The 19934-nt window shown below is 36.1% G+C and overlaps 1 protein-coding gene and 1 pseudogene across 2 annotated transcripts; one reads left to right on the forward strand and one right to left on the reverse strand.

The window, feature by feature from the left end:
• Positions 1 to 3373: 3373 nt before the first annotated feature.
• LOC104750342 (CBS domain-containing protein CBSX6) lies at positions 3374 to 6820 on the forward strand. The gene is made up of 2 exons (XM_010472128.3): positions 3374 to 4275; positions 5595 to 6820. The coding sequence occupies exons 1-2, from the start codon at positions 3926 to 3928 to the stop codon at positions 6520 to 6522; spliced, it is 1278 nt and encodes a 425-aa protein (XP_010470430.1). The 5' UTR covers positions 3374 to 3925; the 3' UTR covers positions 6523 to 6820.
• A 3152-nt stretch (positions 6821 to 9972) lies between these two features.
• Positions 9973 to 10849, reverse strand: LOC104753564 (MADS-box transcription factor PHERES 2 pseudogene; annotated as a pseudogene). Its single transcript, XR_015585344.1, has one exon. The product of XR_015585344.1 is annotated as an MADS-box transcription factor PHERES 2 pseudogene (transcript).
• Between the last annotated feature and the right edge of the window lie 9085 nt (positions 10850 to 19934).

Consider the following 19934-nt stretch of genomic DNA (forward strand, 5'->3'; position numbering starts at 1 on the left):
GGTGAAAATCCTACAATCACATGCGTCATCATCAAACCTGCAATGAGGACAAGTTGGTTTTTTTGTTAGAAATTGACTAAACGACTGAAATAATAATGGTGCACATATACCTGAACTGTTGGATCTGGATGTGGACGAGAGGAGTCACAACATTCCCAGTGCATGCTCTTCATCTGACATGTGGGCAACAATGGACAAGTTCGTCAGACCCGATGGATATGATTTACTCAACTGAAGGAGATGATAATTGTGGACAAAAGCATTGTATGATGAATTTGGTCCACCGCCTTCATACCTACAGGGTTTCCAAGTTGTTTTGGTTTGCCAGCAAAATAAAACACCATACCAAAAACTGAGAACGGAAGACATAATAGCGGTGGACAAGAACTTTTTTTTTTATCTGGCCCATCGAATAAAAAGACCTGCAGGGTAGACACATGATTTGTTAGATATAATTAGCCAGACATAATTGAGAAAGGAGATTTTATATCAGTGGACAATAACCTGGGTTTTGGGATCTGGTCCATCGGATGAAGAAATTAACAGTTGACGAGAACCTATGTTGGTGGATCTTGTCCTCCTGCTCCGATGACCTGCAAAGTGGACAGCTATTATGTTAGAAAATCCAAAAATTGACTTCCAACATATGAAGAAATTGACTGGATGAAGAAATTCATCATTACATGGGAAGACGACGATTTGCTATTGAAAAATATGAAAAGATGATGCAGACGGAGAATTTGAAAATTATTAGGAGAGAAAGTCGTTCTTCTTAAACGTATATATTAATTATTATTCTTACTTTATGTCAATTCTTGCTAAAAGCAGCAGAAAATAATTTTTTAATTTTAATTTTGGATAAAAAGGATGAATGGTATAATAGTATTCTTATAGATGTTATGTGGCAAGCGAGAGAAGAAATTATTGAAAGTGGCATTGGTGAGAATGTTTGCTACTATTCATGGCAGTTTGGGCAAAATTCTCTTTGTATTAAGGTCTATCTTTTTGCTATATATATAAACTCCGACGCTCTCATACATTCATTACAAACAATTCAAACAGCCAAGAAAACCCTAAAAGCACCACCTTCTCTTCAACAATGGTGAATATTACTTGTAGAATCAGCTTCATCAGCATCATGATCCTCTTGCTCTTCGTCAACCAATCTGCTCTTTCTTCTTCTGTCCCCATCCGTCTTCAAAAAGGGCGAGATCATGTTCAAGACCGGGATAAGGCCTCAGTTTCTTGTTTAAAGTGATGTAGGCTGATGATACTCCCCCGCTTCTACCATGGCCTCATGCATGCTAATCCTGTTGAAATCACTGAATCCATTCTAGCATGGTGATCCGATAGTTTGTACTTCTTATTCTGCAAGCACCATATCTAGGGCTTTGTTTATTTATTTATTTATTTTGTTAGGTTTTGATACTACGAATCTACTATTGATTCTCGAAGAAACATGTAAAACCTCTTTGTATAATGACAATTTGTACATTTTTCTTCAATTTAGTGGATATTTTCTTGACATGTATTTAATGGATATTTTCTTGACATAAATTTGAATATCATGGTACAAACATATATGGTGTTAGCTAGCCTAGATGGAAAGTAATACAACTTGATTATAAAATATTGTTATAGGAACTTGTCTAGCTAAAATATGAGCAGCTTCGTTAAAGTTTTACATTGACATAAGGGAAGTAACTTAATTGAAATTAAGATGCCAGTGTATTTGATAGCATGCATCTTTGCCCAAATTAATAAATGTAATGTCCTCCTCTATCTTTGAAACGTCTTGATCAAAAGGTGGGAATCACCCTCGAAGCATACCTCATATGCCAATTAACTGTGAATTGCATTTAACAAAGGTCACTACTTCAGCCTCTGGCACCAATGAATTGTATCCCAAAGAGACGTCACATCCCAATATCATGAACTTCAATTCATGATGATGATTTATGATTATATATCCACCGCCGAGGCATCTTACATGGTGTTATTCAACACTGTATTTTAAAAGAATTTGATGTATTTTGAAATCAAGCGTTATTCAATAAGGTATTTAAAAAAGTCCATTAAAATCTGGTGTTATTGGATTATGTATTTATTTGATTGATTTTAAAATACATAAAAAACTCTGTTATTCAATATCCATTTGATTTGGTGTCATTTTAGATTTGAATGGACTTTACTCAGAAAATATGAACAAACACAATCCAACATATTTCTTAAGTATTTCAATGTCTTTCTCTCTCTCTTCAGAATTGATTCAGCATGTTAGTGGAAGAATTAAGAAGATGTCCTTCCACATGCGTTTCTTCACCAGCAGTTCCGTTCGTGATCAGTTATTGCTTCATAGTCAAGATCTCTCAGATGGCCTCCTCTCCTGGCATTTTGCGATTCCAGTGAGGTTCCTCCCTTCAAATAACTCATTTTCCTCCGTCGATTTTTAAGGTCTTGTCTTCCACTCCCGACGCATTCGGTCACTTCCTTCGTCTTGAGGCCTCTTCCAACACCGCCATCAGAGCCTTCTTCTCCGCGGCTCCACCTGACCCTCCTCCTCAAATCTGCTCCCTCTCCGGTTGCTCTCATTCTCCGCCGTTGTCGTCCTCTTCCTCTCTTCCAGCGAGCCCTAGCTGTGACGACTTCCCATCGGTGATTTTAGCAGATCTGCCCAGCTTCTCCCTCATTATTGTTGCAAAACCAATGTAACGTATTGAGTATTGATAATATTAGTTCAATTTATTTTTGCCTTGATTTTGGTTAACAACGCAATTATGGGTAAATTTATTTTATTTAAGTTAAACAATAAAGTCCAGTTAATAATGAATTTCAAATCCATTAATGCCTTTCAAATCCAGCTGTTAATGACGTTAAATCCACGTTAAAATCCACAGATAACCGAAATCAATTAAAATGATTTCTCCAATAACACCCCTTAGATTGAGGTGGTAAACTGAGAATCCGGTCCAATAACACCCCAGTCCTAGTACTCAAAACTTCCCATTATGCATGTTATGATGTTCTTCTTTGTGTTGATTTACTTCTTTCTAAATTTCAATCTATCAATAGGTAACGTTAAGCAGTAAATAAAAAAATTGATTAGCATTGAGGAACATAGGCTGGTCAACAATCGGTGGCGCCATAACTTAATTGACAGTAAAAATCATTTTACACTATCCAAGTAGGCATCAAATATACTTGAGTGTTTTTTCCATTGTCTCTCTTGTGTATAGAGAGAGATAGATGAACATGACAAAGAAACACATGTGCCCATCTCAGCCTCAGGGCTCTTCTCTGTCTCAATGAATGAACATGTTCTCACCTTTTTGTGGTCTTCCTAATAACTTTATGGAACACATGTGCCCATCTCAGCCTCAGGACCATTATGGAACCATTTCCTAATAACTTTTTTAACACCCAAAATTGATCATATTCACATTTATAATATAACATGTATCTTCTTAAGATTCTTTTCTTCTCTAGTCAAACAATTGTTACCTATTTTGTAAGTCAAACAATTGATACCTATTTTGTAGTATTCTCTCTTATCTATTCTATGGGTTTTTTTTTCTATTAATCTGATTGAATCAAGATCCAAAGTAGATATAAGTACATAAGACAAGAGATACGTCCAACATAACTGTATGTTTCATCGTGTTAAGTTATTTCTTCTTTCTTAATAATACAATTATACGGACACAACAAACTCAATCTCTATCCACAAAAAGCTCTGATCAAAGAAAGAGATCGCTTCATGGGACTTCAATGGCGAATTCTCTTCTTCTCCTTTTGATCCTTCTCCGATCACCCATCACCGGCGTTCACCTTCTCCTCGTCTTTCTCCACTCTCTTTTATAACTCTCTCTCTCTCTCTGCTCCTTTCGACCTCCACAATTCGCAGATCTAAAGCGAGATCTCTCTGATGGCGTCAGTGTTCTTGTATCACGTGGTTGGAGATCTAACCGTAGGCAAGCCAGAGATGGTTGAGTTCTACGAAACAGAGACGGTTGAATCTGCGATTCGAGCCATCGGCGAGTCGACGGAGTGTGGGATTCCGGTTTGGAGGAAGAGATCGACGCCGTCGCTTCCTGGGTTCGTGGAGAATAGTGAGATGAGGCAACAAAGATTCGTTGGGATTTTGAATTCTTTGGACATCGTTGCGTTTTTGGCTAAGAGTGAGTGTTTGCAAGAAGAGAAAGCTATGAAGATTCCTGTCTCTGAGGTTGTTTCTCCCGACAACACTCTCCTTAAACAGGTTGATCCTGGCACAAGGTTAGTTTTTTTTTTTTTTTTTTTTTTTTATCCTTAAAGTTCAATTAATGTCATAAAGGACCTGACTTTGAGTTACTGTTTCTTGGTTTGATTGATTCTGTTTGGTTTTGAGTGTTTTAGTAGTATACATGTAAGATCTTAACTTTACTAAAAAGGGTCATAGCTTATTAGAGTAAGGTGGCAATAAGATTCTAGTGTTCTGAGGATTTAGTTGAATTCAAAGTTGGTCACTTGACCAAGTGAGTCTTTCCTAGGACTCATTGCTTGCGAGGGACATTAACTTCTTGAAATTGGAGATTACTGCCCCAAAGGGTCACTTGCTTTAACTACATTAACTTAGTAAGATCTCGTTTTTTTTTTTTGTAGTTTATTTGGTGTAGTTATAATTGAGTGAATCTTAGATCCGTGATTGCATTTATTCCTCTGAACATGGTTTGATCTAATCAGGGACTACATGTTCGGTATTGATATATATTGGCCATGTGCGTTGATACTTATATTTTGATCCAAACTTCATGTTCAATTATAGATACAAGAAAGTGGGACCTTGTTCTCTTCTTATTTTATTGATTTGATTATATAAAGTACTAGTAAGGTAGATTGCCTCGTGCTTCAAATTGTCAACCTTGGTTAGTAAAATGAAGTTTTCTATGTTTTCAGCGCCTTGTTTTCTTGTGGTCAGTGTTTAGGAACATGTTGCAAACATCTTGGGAAACCCAAATACTAAAAAGAGAATAGTTTCAAGTGTATCAATCTCTTTTTGACTTTTTTTTTTATTCACCTCAACTTCTACTTGCTTAGACCTTAGTCAATCCTTCTTTTATGTCTGCAACTAACTTTGTAGTTGACTGTGATAAAACTTTACGTCATCTAACTAATACAAAAACAGGAAACACATGTTTTAAAGACAAGTTGATAGTGTCACAATTCTGTTAGGGTTTGTGCAGGACAACATCTATGTGTGACTAATTTGTTTGATGTTCTCTAAGTTGGCAGCCAGTGAATAGCTATATTCTGTTGTAATGCTATCAGCAACTGGATATGAAATACTGTTTATATCCAAAAAAACAAGATACAGTGTTCCTTGCCTTTATCTGCATCTTTGTTTTCCCTTGCTCAACCTTATTGACCAAATAGGATCTGCCACACTTCTTGAGAGTGCAGAAACATTTTGGTTTTTCAATTAGAATGCTCGTTTTTGATTTCATGATTCCTTTGTTGCAGTGAATTCGATGTTTCTGTTGATGGAGTTAGCTTCCTTGTTTAATATCTTTTCTTTTTCTATGATGATGATTTTGTTGTATCAAATGTAATGCAAGGTTGATAGATGCTTTGGAGATGATGAAACAAGGAGTGAGACGACTTCTGGTTCCGAAAAGCGTTGTTTGGAGAGGTATGAGCAAGAGATTCTCCATTCTTTACAACGGAAAATGGCTGAAGAACAGTGAAAACTCTAGCAGTAGCAGTGGTCTCGCTTCTGACTCCACCAACAGGCCTACTACGTCCATGACTTCAAGCCGGGACAAGTTTTGCTGTCTCTCAAGGGAAGACGTGATCCGCTTCCTTATCGGTGTCCTTGGAGCATTAGCTCCTTTGCCACTCACATCAATCTCTACCCTGGGAATCATCAATCTAAACTATAACTTCATTGAAGCCTCTCTTCCAGCTATTGAAGCCACCCGAAGGCCACAGTGTGACCCTAGTGCGATTGCCGTGTTGGAACAAACAGAAAACGAACAACAGTTCAAGATAATAGGAGAAATATCAGCTTCGAAGCTATGGAAATGTGATTATCTGGCTGCAGCTTGGGCTCTAGCTAATCTCTATGCAGGACAGTTTGTGATGGGAGTTGAGGACAACATGTCATCAAGATCGTTCAGCGACTTTCTCCAAACTTCATTTCCGGGAGGAGAACAGAACGGAAAAGCAACAAAGGCCAAGAAGTTCAGCAGCAGGAGCATCGGTTTTAATCCAACAAGCCCGACAAGGTTGAGCATCGGTAGGAGCATGTACAGGGGAAGAAGTGCGCCGTTAACTTGCAAAACATCGAGCTCTTTAGCTGCGGTTATGGCTCAAATGCTGTCTCACAGGGCAACACATGTTTGGGTTACAGAAGCTGATTCAGATGATGTTCTTGTTGGAGTTGTGGGATATGGAGAGATCTTGACTGCTGTAACTAAACAGCCTTCTGCTTTCGTTCCTTCGAATCGGTCTTATGAAGGTTTTGGGAATGATACTCAAAGCTAAAGACTACAATCAAAATGATCATTTCTCTGTCTGTTATCCTGTGAAAAAAGTTGCCCTTAAGACGTGTTCTAAGGATAATATTTTTGGGTGTTTAGTCTTTTGTGTACTATTAATATTATTAGTGTCAGCTGCAAGAAGCAAAGTTAAATCATCTTTTTTTTTTTTACTTCTGTTTATTCAACAGATACAGTCAAAGCTGTTACTCATTCATTACAATGTAAAGTTGTGAACTCTCTCCTCCGCAATGCGGGGATTATTGTATCAAAGCTAAAGTTATATATATTGGATTTCGAATGCATTATTTAGAATAATTTGTTTATGAGTTGACAAGTATGTATATTTACAATATATATGGAAAAATTTGAGAGTTGTAATTGTTTGGTTTAAATTGTAGATTCTCACTGTATGCAAAAACTGAGAATTTTGTAACATAATAGCAGCACGTTCTGTAAAATCATCACACTTAAGAGTCGACCATGTATTAAATGCTCTGATAATACTGAAAGAAACGTCTATTGAATACATGAAATTGTATGTTAATCTAATCTAATAAACATCAACTAAAGGTCATACACAAACTATACTAAAACAGTCACATTCACATTGCACCCGCCAATCCAAAACACGCTGCAATTGGTAACCTGTTCATGAGAATTGACTTAGTAATTCATCTAGCTATAATTACCTCCTAAACTACTTCCACGAAGGAGGCACTGATCATTCCACTGAAGATAAAAGTTGAATTCAGTTTTAATTATTTTCTCAATCACATTTACTACACTAAGAATTGAGCTATCAGGTCAACAAAATATAGTCTCAACCGTTTGCTTAGGTTTATTAATTAAGGTAACACAACCTAAGTACCTAACCCTCTCAACAAGGAATGTGAGAAAGAGTAAACTTAAAAACATATTTTAAAAATGAACCTAAGCAAGGAGTGAGACGACTTCTGGTTCCGAAAAGCTCATAGTTATTTGACTGATTTGGTTGCATTATAGCATTTTTTTCCTAAGGATGGATGTATATTTTATTGCTTTTATACATGTTTTGAGAATTTTTACTATGTGTATAAAACAATAAAGATTTGATGAAAAAGTATAAATCGATGAATATTGTTGACTTGTATTTCCCAAAGTATCTATATACAGTATACTTTGAAGATACAATATAGCTCCGATCCACTTCTCTATGAATCATTACAAAAACATATACATAGAACTTGTAAGATCACTTTTAGGCAATTAAAGGTTTGTATTAGGCATGTGCTTGAATGATGAAAATTAAGAGATTAGGGTTTTGCATGAATTAAAAACTTGTAGTTAGAGAATACTACAAGAAAACTTATGTTATGTGACCCACAAAATCATCACAAAATTAGTATCTATAAACTTGTTTACGAGATTAATTAATTATCATCAGTTGCACATGGGTTGCAAATGTGATACGATTTTTTGACTACTCGTATATTAGTGATGGATTCGAAGTATTATATTGGGGTCATAAATTTTGTGGGTCACATATAAAAGCTAAAGTAACTCCTTTTTCATTTGATACACTGCACATTGGCTTATTATTATACTGGGGTCATAAATTTTGTGACCAATATGCAATGTTATAAGTCAAAATAATTCATATCGAGTTTAAACGTCGTATCCTTGTGACCTAAAAGTGGTCGTTCATAAGTCGCAAACTATCATACCAAATAACTCGCAAAAGGCTTGTACATTTTACAACTATTTTGACACTTACCCTTTAGTCGTTTATTTCCAACGTTACAGAGACATCAAATTGGAGACGACAAAGTTTGTTGTTAGTCACAAAGTTGTCACAAAATAGTATGATACCATTGCCATCAAGGTAAGTTGGTTCTGTTTTGTCACCTCTGTGTTTATATAATATGTGAGTGAATTTGTCTACAATCGGTAACAAATGTGGGGATGATATGATACTTAGTAACTCCTTTTTCATTTGTTTTTCAATATAAAAGCTAAATATATGAATTAAAACAAAAAAAAAGTGATTATATACATTTGTTCATAATCAAAATACCAAACATCAAACATATTTGTTCCACATTCATAATCAAAATACGTACCAACATCAAACACATTTGTTCCATCATGACAAAAACATATCACATAAGTTCCATAAGATTCAATCCAAGAAGATGATTAAAACGAATATAGGAGAGGTAGAGAAAATTAGTGAACTGTTTGTTGTGGAGGTCATTCACTAGAAGGCGTAGTGTTTGGTATAGTGTCTGAGACAGTAGCTGGCGTAATGCCTATGGCATTGACTGGTGTAGTGGCTGGGACGTTGGTTGGTGTAGAGCCTGGGACAGTAGCTGGTATATTGTCTGGGGTGATAGCTGGTGGTGAAACATCCATAAACTCAGCTGACTCTGGATCTATGTTCTTGATGTATAAGACAAGTTGTTCCAAATTTGAGATTCGAGAAAGGGCAAGATTTTGGTCCTCTTACTGTTCATCGTCTTACGACAAGCATCTTGAAGTTGCCCTTGCATCTCCAAAAAGGAGGACAAAGAAGAGCTCGCATAATTATAACTAAAATTATGTGGTGTTTGAGTGTTCTCTCCAATGCTCTAAAAATAGTCTTATCATATATGCAGATTGGACCACGCTTATTGCTTGGTATTCCTATAATCCTACTTGTACGTAGGATATATCTTTTTTTTTTCTTTTCCATATAAATCATAATTAATATCTATAGAAAATATATTATATAAAATCTATTATCTCATGTTTTCTTCTCCGAAAAGAGAATAAAAATTGTAGATACTCGAAAGTTGATGAAAGGAAATTTTGATTTGATGAAATTTAACAAAGAGTACATATTTAGGATGATATAGATTCCTTTAGACTACTACATGATTTAGTGTTTCTTGTCGCAAACCACATATTAGACACTAAAACTCACATAGTGTTCCTCGGCTACATAGTTGAGAATTTCCTAATAAATATCCTTAAATAGCATACCACAGAAAAATGTTTTAGTTTATATTGACATTTAATTTAAAATAACCTCTTGAATCTCTCCTCTTGAAAGTTTTAATCACTTGACTCTTGGATTTCGCCAAATCGTTCAGATTTTAAATATTAGGACCAATCTAATACATATTTAGACTTGACTGTATATTTACCAATTTTCATAAAAAGTGGATAAAGCTGATACCACTTTGAATGTGGAGTGATTCCAAGGAAGATCATAAACACAAAATTTAGGTTAAGATCTTATTCATTAATTAAATGGCTAATTATTTGATTAACTTTAAAATTGGTTAGAAAGTTCTACAGACACTTTTCTCATTCGCAAGTCTATTGATTTCTCCTGGAATCCATGATGTGAGTACGTTGTTGGTGTCTTTTAACTTGTAAAAACTATTGTGTTTAGTTTTTTACTTAAAACTTTAAAAATAACTAAACTTTTCCACGCAGACACATCAGCTAGTAATCAAAATAACATGATAATAGATATAAAGGCAAAACCTTTAATTATTACAGCAATTAACGGAAAAAGAAGACATCTTATATGAATTTTGTCTTCTAAGATGGAAATAAAACAGAAAATGCAAACAATCAATCACTTCACTCGGAATAAATCTCTTAGACTAAAGCGTCTTGGTGTTGTTAGGAGCAGAAACATCAGCATCAGCAATGGTGAGGGCAGCGAGACGAGCGGTTACAGGTTCTTGGTGATTGTTGTCCATGGAGAGAATGTCCTCATGCTCTTCAACGTTAGGATTTTGATTCAAATCGATTGGGGCAGCTGCATTCTTAGTAATGATCTCAATCTTGTGAGTAACAACATTGAGATACTTTTCAATAAAAGATCTCAAATCTCCCTTATCCCTTCCATCAAGATGACGCACATCCATCTTCCCTTCAAGACAACCAAACATAAAATCTTGAATCTGAGAATTTCGGTTCTCCTCATGCAGCTTATTCAATTGCTCATTTTCTTGGGCGATGCTTTGACGTAAAAAAGCCTCTTGATCCACCATATTCTTGGTCCGCTCTCTCACCGAACACTCCATGAAATTTGACACTAATTCTTCAACACCTTCCCTTAATGGCCAAACCTCCGGAGTTGAATGGTACGGACTACTGACGAACGCACATGCTTTGACATCACAAAGAGTCACTAGCTCGTTAACTTTCTTCAGCAGTCCTTCTTTTCTCGTCAGGAATGTTTTTCTCCTCATCGTTGCATTTTCTATGTGCGACAACTTCAGCTTCTTCCTCATATCTTTTATCTTTGTTATGTGTGAGTGTGATTCCTTTGCATGACGATTGTTTACTTATTTGGAATTTTTTATTTCTTTGTTGGACTAATTAATTTTCAATTATACTAAAATGGCAGGATATCTTATAAGTTTTATCTTATATATGTGTAGGCATGTGATTGAGTATAAAATGATAAGATTTAACTTTAGTGATAACCCTTGCATATATTATACCTTTTAAAGGCTTAATAAAGATAAGACATTTAGGCAAAATAGTGTATTTCCATATGTAAATTGATTATCTCTAATTTAGGAAGTCCATTTGAGGGGGGGGGGGGGGGGGGGGAAATTACATCAAAAGTAATCTAAGATATATTTATTATATTTATATTTTTTTGTTAATTATTATTTATTATATTTTTTTTAACAACTTTTGTTTTTCATTATTTTATATCAGTATTAATTTATTTAACAGGACATTGTTTTTTTTTGTCAACTAATAGGAAAAAAAATTACATCAAAAGTAATCTAAGATATATTTATTATATTTATATTTTTTTGTTTATTATTATTTATTATATTTTTTAACAACTTTTGTTTTTCATTATTTTATATCAGTATTAATTTATTTAACAGGAAATTGTTTTTGTTTTTTTGTCAACTAATAGGAATTTTTTTTAAAAAACTTATTAGACTATCTCCAATGTATATCTCTATTTTTTTTACTTTAATATAGAATAACTTTAAAATAGAGCATGGTTTTTCTCTATATTTGACTCTATAATATAGTTAATGTAAAAAAATATAGTTGATAGTAGAGTTACTCTAAATATATAGAGCAATCTCAACATTTTCATAAATTTTAAAGTAACATATAGAGAGATTCCCTAAGAAATTAGACATATATTTCTCTTATTAAGTTCATCTAATCCTCAAATTTCGCCAATCCATTTAAATTTTCTTTTTTGGGGATTAGACATATAATTATCTTATAATTATTATGCAAACTTCGCCCTTAAGACGTCTTTTCAGGATATAGAAGGATAATATTTTTGGGTGTTTAGTCTTTTGTATACTAAAATTAGTGTCAGCTGCAAGAAGCAAAGTTAAATCATCTTCTTTTTTTTACTTCTTTGTATTCAACAGACACAGTCAAAGCTGCTACTCAATCATTACAATATAATGTTGTGAACTCAAGCTAAAGTTATATATTTTGGATTTCGAAGACATTTAGGTTATGTATTGTACTTAGAATTGAATAATCTGTTTATGAGTTTACAAGTATGTATATTTTAAAAATATATGAAAATATGAGAGTTGTAATTGTTTGGTTTAAATTGTAGATTTTGGTTGTATGCAAAAACTATGAATTTTGTGACATAATAGCAGCACATTCTGTAAAATCTAAAATCATCACACTTAAGAGTCAACCATGCATTAAATGCTCTGATAATACATTGATAGAAACATCCATTGAATACATGAAATATGTTCATCTAATCCAATAAATAATCAACTAAAGGTCACACACTCAGACCAGACGGTAGTAAAACAGTCACATCATATTGCACCCGTCGATCCAAAACACGCTGCAATATAATTGGTATCCTGTTCGTGAGAATTGATTTACTAACTCTTTTAGCTATAAGTATGTTGATGTGCCTGGTTTATTTCGCTTTAAATCTTTTACCTTAAAAGACCACACAACTGCTGCAAGTGCACATCTAATCGGTATTAGTATTTAAGGATCGATCCCACAAAGAGAGAGTTGTTGTTTAACGTAATCCGTCAGAAGTAAGTAAGGCTAGCACTCAATAAAATAGGGGTTTAGGTTGTCATTGTCGTAAGTAAGCAATAAACGTAAATACAAAGCAAATAAAATAAATAAAACAAGCGTTGGGCATCAAGGGAAATCGCAGGGGTTTGACGATCTATCTATCTAGGAAAGTTTAGGATTGGTTTGTTTATCTAAAACTCGGACTACGAAACACAAATGAACCGTTAATTATAGTTCACAAGCTAACCGTCTAAGATCACTATACTCCGTTACTCAACTGTCGCAGGCAACGACGCATATATCAAAGCATTTAAAACATGTTCGATTCTAATCCACGAGATTCCATAGGTAAGGGGTATGTGCTTCCTATGACTCCTCACACATCTAAGCTAGGTCAAGCACACATGCAAGCTTTTGGCAAAGCACACACACTTTAGATCATAGTTAGTTCATGAGGCTAACTTAAAGCATTAAGCAAAGACTTAAAATTAAAGTATAGAATAAACTAGAATATAAATCTAACAAACCCTAAAAATTGCTACCTAAACTAAGATCATCTCCCCCCTTTGATTATCCCTTTAAACCCAACTAGAAAACTACTGTAGCATGTTTAAGAGAATCATCAAAGCAAGGTTTAATAAAATCATAAACATAAAAGAATAAATAGAGAGAAAGGATTTAGATATTACTTCAATGATTGTCAAACAAAGTTGTAGGATCTTCTTCCTTATGAAAGAAAGAACAAAGCAAATATAATAGAAAAGAGTTTGGTGAACTTCAAGGCTTCAAGGAGAGGGACAAGAGAGAGCTGCTGGTCGTGGCTGTTCTTCTGGTTGTGATCTTTTTGGAGGCAGGTGAAGGCACACACTAAACCCTAGAGCTTAGAAGAGTATTTATAGGGTTTTGTCTAGCTTTAGGGTTTTGTAAGGATAGAAACGTCTTTTATTCTTGAATGTAGGACAAGGGGCAGCTGAAGAAGGTTCTGGACCGTGGTGTCTCCTCCGGGCCTGGCCGCTGTGATGGTTGCTAATCGGGCTTAGCTTCAAACTTATCTTCTCGTCGGTTTATAACACGTCTCGGTAAATCGGGCATAACTTCCTGATGAGTGAATGGATTGACTTGATTCAACTTTGAGGAGAATGATGACTCTTCCAGATTTCCATAGACACCAAGTACGTTGAAATATGAGTTGTAGAAGTTCTTCAAACGTTGCCCGTAGTGTAAAGCTCTGAATCTGTCCTGAAACGTATTTTCTTTGTCTGTTGGTCCTTTTTGCTGTAAAATCTGTAAAATCTTCTTGAAACCTAAAATACTTGATAATAGACATTTTAGCCTTGAAATCATACTAAAATCTTCCTAAATGCATACTAAAACTATAGCTAAAATGGGTGAAATAATGATGTTATCAACTCCCCCAGACTTAGACTTTGCTTGTCTTCAAGCAAACAATCAAAGTAAATCATGGAAAAGAGGTTTTAAAAATAATGGGAATTCACTTATCTTTGGGGATATTGTCTTTGCACTCTTCTTCGCCTTGACATTAGGAACTTTCATTTGTAATCCACCATGAGAATCATCAACGCTCCTTGATCCCACAATTCTTTAGAGTCTCAAAAATCTCCATTGTCATCTCTTTACATAAATTAAAGCAATAATAAAAAGTGAAATCTTACCAAGGGAAAATCGATCAATGGCTTGCCGACTCTCTTCAAGCCAAGATTTTCTTCGTATGATTCCTTTGCTCTGCCTTTTCTCATTTCTTCTTCTTTTTTAAATCAAAGGTGTAGGCGAATACTAGGGTCATAGGTAATTTACCTACCCCTCGCTTCCAAGCTTTGTGTGATCATTTGACTCTAGAGTAGAATAATGAGGTCACAGGTAATTTACCTACCCCTATAAACTGATCAAAATCATCTCATATTTTATTCTTTTTTTTTTCTTTTTTTTTTCAGAGTATTGAAGGGAAGAGAGAGGGGAACATACTATTGAAGAAGTGCAATATCTTGTGTGGCTTGAATGTAGAGATCTAGTCCAATGTATACTGATTCCCAGGGCTTGATAATTAAGTCCGGTTTAGGTCCTATAAAAATTAGAGACAACGTTAGATCATCTTAATATCCATCGAATAGGGACTTTGGGGATTGTTGAGTCGGCCCACAGTCTTTCCAAACTTCAGTTCTGTTGTCAAGTATAATCAAGAGTCATAAGAGTGTTAATCCAAATCAAATAAACTGTTAGAATAAGATCATAATCCCCTACTAGTTTTGACTCAATAAAAAAAAATGTGACTCGGTAAAAACGTCAAAATTATTGATGTAAAAAGTGAAAAAATGTCTCAAGTCAACAAAATAGAAAGTAGCATTAGTATAGGATGGAACATCCTTCCCCCCAGACTTAAATCACACCGTCCTCGGTGGGAAAAAAGAAAGAGTTGAGGATTAAAAATCATAAGGAAAATTGTAGGGTTTAAGAACAATGTCACCTTGATGGAATGATGTTGTGTCGACTCTACACGTTTAATGGTTGCCCAAAAATTGTCTTAGAATTCGGCTGTGGAAATGTGGTGACTAACCGTTTGTACTTCCTTTGGTTGCTTGACATCGAATATGAACTAGGCTAAGTTCATTCGAATTGTTGTTTGATATATCTCTAAATGCATCCTCCTTTAAACAAAAACCTAAAACCATCAATAATAATGATAAAATAAAAATAACAAAAACATACCTAAATAAAAGAATGATGATGGTTGGTGGTAGGATGGTGGTGGTTTGGAATTGTCTCGCGGTACACGGATGAACGTTTGCGGACAGCAGATTTGGTACATGGTACGCATGACGTGGTACATGGTCCATCGGACATGGGACATGGCATCGGCTACGGTTTTTATGGCTGGTGGGGACTCTCGGCATCGATCACATGAGGGTTGTGATCGATCCATTGCCTTCGGCTTGCTTCGGTCAGGTTGAACATGGCCGATCAGTAGGTGGTACTTGCCACTAGTCATAGTGTGCATTGCCAATCCATGGTCCTTCTTCTTCCTTCTTTTTGGCTTTTCTATTTTCTATATTTTTCTGTGTTTTTTTTATAAACCTGAAACTAAAATGCAAAAATATTAAAAGTAAAATAAAATAAATCCTAAAAATAAAAACTTACTAGACATGGGTTGCCTCCCAAGTAGCGCGCTTGTTTAACGTCGTTGGCTCGACGTTAGCTTGCTCTCTCAAGCAGGGTGAGAAGAGTCAGTTATCCTTAGACAAGCTCTCTTGGATCTTTCTCCAATGTAGGCATCAGGTGGATCTCTTGCATAATCTTCTTCTCTACATCTTCGAGTTGGTGGGTTGAATGGTTTAGCTTCATAGAAAATGTCTCCACTGATGTTGGTGAGAGTCATTCTTCGGTTATGCCAGTCCATGACGGCTCCAGCTTTGGCTAGGAATGCTCCTCCAAGGATTAGTGGTGTAAAACTCCCTTTCTCAGCATTGATAATCTGAAAATCGGTTGGAACATTGCAAATTCCGACTCGCACATGAATGTCTCGGACCATTCCTTCGGCTATTGTGAATAAGGAATTGGCGAGTCCTATGCGTATGTCCGAAAGTTGTAAGTGTCTCAAGCCAATCTTCTTAACAGCATCAGTTGACATGATGTTGATACATGAACCGAAATCACATAATGCATCTTTAAATTCAACTCCATTGATAAAACAAGTGATGAGGAATCGGCCAGGGCTCTCCACTTTGTGTAGTGTATTGAACTGTGGGTAGTGTAAGGCTTGATCATATAGCTCTTTCATCTCTTTCGTTGACTCACAATTCTCAAGAAATAATTGGTTAATATAATAAATAGAACAAGCTTTTGCGAAAGTGGTACCTTGGAGAAGTCTCCCAACTGCTCGGTTGAAATCGCCTAGATCTCTTAGGCTTATCATATGTGGGTACCAACGGTTGTTCAAGAGGGTAAGACCACGTGGTTGATGTTGAAACTGTGTTCCCTTGAATAGTTCATCTTCTTCTTCTTCATAAATCTCCCCTTCTTAAAGTTCTTGCAAAGGTTGGACTCCTTTGAAGGTTGTGATGGTGTTACAAGCGACATGGGGTGTTGATTCTTTTTCTCCTTGTTGAGAGGTCTCGTGTGGGTTTAGGTTGCAGGTTCCATTTTCCATGGAACCTTATAGCTTGTTCTCCACAAAATTATCTTGTGTTGAAGTAAAAGAAAATTTTCCTTTTTCTAAAAAGAAACATGAATGTTTTCCTTTTTCGTCAAAGGATTCTTTTTCTCTTCCTTCTTCTACTCCATCGATTCGATTTTCTTCTTGGATGTGTCCAGAAACACATGAGGTTAGATCCTCAATCTTAGCAGCAAGATCTTGATCCTTCTCCTTTTGTTCAGCTTCAATCTCCTTAAGTAGCTTGTGGCTCTCCTTGGTGAATGTAAATTCTTTGGATATAAGTTCTCCAAAACGTTTTTGTTCAAAGTCGAGACCAAACATCTTCCTCTCAACTTCATATTCTCGGTTCTCAAGATTCTCCACACGCTTCCTTGTGTCTAAATCCTTGTTGAATAAAACTCCACACTTGGACTCATGGTCCTTTGTTAAATCCGAAACTTCATTGACCAAGTCTCTAATGTTGATAGCATTATCTTGAGCACTCTTGAGATGTCTCTCTTGTTCTTCCTCCAGGAAATGGAGCTTCTTCTCCATGGCTTCAGTATCTTTATATCTTTGCTCTTCTATACTTCTAACTCTAACAGCAATGTCATCCTTTTTTCCCGAAAGATCAGATTCGATTTTGTCAAGCTTCTCATGCAGCATCTTCATAGTCTCATCTTGAAGATCAGCTAACTGACTTATTAGGTTCATAATGTTTTCTTCTTCATCTTTTTGTTGTGTTGACACATGAAAATTGTCTTCAAAGACTTGGTGGGGGAAATCGGATAAAATTAGGCTCTCGACGTGGGTATGGGCGGTTTAAATTGGTTTCGGCTCTCCTTGGATAAGGTCTTGGGAAACGGCTTGGACGGTGACTTGGGACAGGTTCCCAATCTTCATAAACATCATATGGTGCTGGAGATGGTCGGGTTCTAGGGTTACCTCGGTAGAAAGCTTCCTCTTGGTGTTGAAATTGTCGAAATTGTAGTTTTCGGGAATTTCTTCATTAGGGAACTGATATGTCATGCAACAGTAGAAGTCTTTGAGCTCTTCTTATCCATCTTCTTTTGTAGATGATAGATCATAGGACTCATCATTCTCTCTTGGCAAATCTTCATATCGGTATTCTATAGCTCTTTCCACGAAATAAGCTTCTTCCTCATCGGTTGGGTAATCTTTTTCTCTAGTCCACTCCTTGGACTTGTTAGGATCGGTTGGATACTCAAGTGAGGCTCCATATCCTTCTCCAGCATCAGTAGGTTGATATAGTTGACTATCACTCCAATTATTGCATTCGTCGGATTTGTTGAACAAGGCTTCTACTTTCCACTCTAAACAGTTCTCGATGGTGTCAATGGTGTAACCCATGTTGATAATCTTCGTTCCATGATCTTGTATATCTTCAAAAGTGTTTAAAAATTGGTTGTTGATGGCATTGATTTGTTCCTCCAACCATGTAAAGTCCGCGGTGATAGTCTCGAGTTTAGCTCCAAACTCAATACTCATCTTATCCAATTTTGCATTTAGAACTTTATCAGCCCCCTCTTAACTTGATATCAGTTCGTCCATCATCTTCATAAGCTTGTCTTCATTGTAATAACTCCTTGAAGTGATTGGTTTTCGAGTGTCATAGAAAAAATTTTCATTGACATCGACATTCATGACTTCTTACGGATCAAAGTGATGGTTTGTTGCAAAGCATGGCACGTCTGCGTGGTACAGCGTGTAAGAATGGTCAGCTGGGCAGTAAGCTGGTCTCATAGGTGCTTGGCCTTGAGGTGGTCGAGTGAAAGAACTGCGACAAGGTCGCCTAAGTGATGGTACAACGGATGGTCATGAGTGACCAATGCGTGAACCGTGCAGCGAGTGAGCTTGTGGACCGGATGGGTCTCTGTCCGTGGCTCGGTAATGTGACATGAGCTCTGCAATAGTAAGGTTATCAAAATCTCATGGGAGAGCGTCGAGGTTCATCCTCAAGGTCTCCTGAAACAATGAAAATTAAAAAGAAAAATTAAAAAGCAAGGTGTCCTAGACGTTACTCTAGTTCCTAGACTCTTGTAAACAACAATCTCCAAAAAGCTTGATGTGCGTGGTTTATTTCGCTTCAAATCTTTTACCTTAAAAGACTACACAACTGTTGCAAGTGCACAACTAATCTGTAGTAGTATTTAAGGATTGATCACACAGAGAGAGAGTTGTTGTTTAACGGAATCCGTCGGAAGTAAGTAAGGCTAGGACTCAATAAAATGGGGGTTTAGGTTGTCACTGTCGTAAGTAAGAAATAAACGTAAATAAAAAGCAAATAAAGTAAATAAAACAAGCGTTGGGCATCAAGAGAAATCACAGGGGTTTGACGATCTATCTATCTAGGAAAGTTTAGGATTGGTTTGTTTATCTAAAACTCGGACTACGAAACACGAATGAACCGTTAACTTATAGTTCACAAGCTAACCGTCTAAGATCACTATACTCCATTACTCAACTGTCGCAGGCAACGACGCATAGATCAAAGCATTTAAAACATGTTCGATTCTAATCCATGAGATTCCATAGGTAAGGGGTATGTGCTTCCTATGACTCCTCACACATCTAAGCTAGGTCAAGCACACATGCAAGCTTTTGGCAAAGCACACACACTTTAGATCATAGTTAGTTCAGGAGGCTAACTTAAAGCATTAAGCAAAGACTTAGAATTAAAGTATAGAATAAAGTAGAATATAAATATAACAAACCCTAAAAATTGCCACCTAAACTAAGATCATCTCCCCCTTTGATTATCCTTTTAAACCCAACTAGAAAACTACTCTATCATGTTTATGGGAATCATCAAAGCAAGGTTTAATAAAATCATAAACATAAAAGAATAAATAGAGAGAAAGGATTTAGATATTACTTCAATGATTGTCAAACAAAGTTGTAGGATCTTCTTCCTTATGAAACAAAGAACAAAGCAAATAGAATAGAAAAGATTTTGGTGAACTCCAAGGCTTCAAGGAGAGGGACGAGAGAGAGCTGCTGGTCGTGGCTGTTCTTCTGGTCGTGATCTTTTTGGAGGCAGGTGAAGGCACACACTAAACCCTAGAGCTTAGAAGAGTATTTATAGGGTTTTGTCTAGGTTTAAGGTTTTGTAATGGTAAAAACGTCTTTTATTCTTGAGTGCAGGACAAGGGGCGGCTGACGAAGGTTCTGGACCGTGGTGACTCCTCCGGGCTGGGCCGCCGTGATGGTTGCTAATCGGGCCG

This window comes from Camelina sativa, chromosome 16 (genome assembly GCF_030686135.1).
Source record: "Camelina sativa cultivar CO46 ecotype springtype chromosome 16, ASM3068613v1".
Classification (NCBI taxonomy): Eukaryota; Viridiplantae; Streptophyta; class Magnoliopsida; order Brassicales; family Brassicaceae; genus Camelina; species Camelina sativa.

What these genes read in the sequence shown, in the direction of transcription:
- LOC104750342 (XM_010472128.3), top strand. Translation starts at nt 3,926, where the DNA reads ATGGCGTCAGTGTTCTTGTATCACGTGGTTGGAGATCTAACCGTAGGC. An exon ending in CAGGTTGATCCTGGCACAAG is followed by an intron (nt 4,276 to 5,594) that starts GTTAGTTTTTTT and finishes ATGTAATGCAAG; the next exon opens with GTTGATAGATGCTTTGGAGA.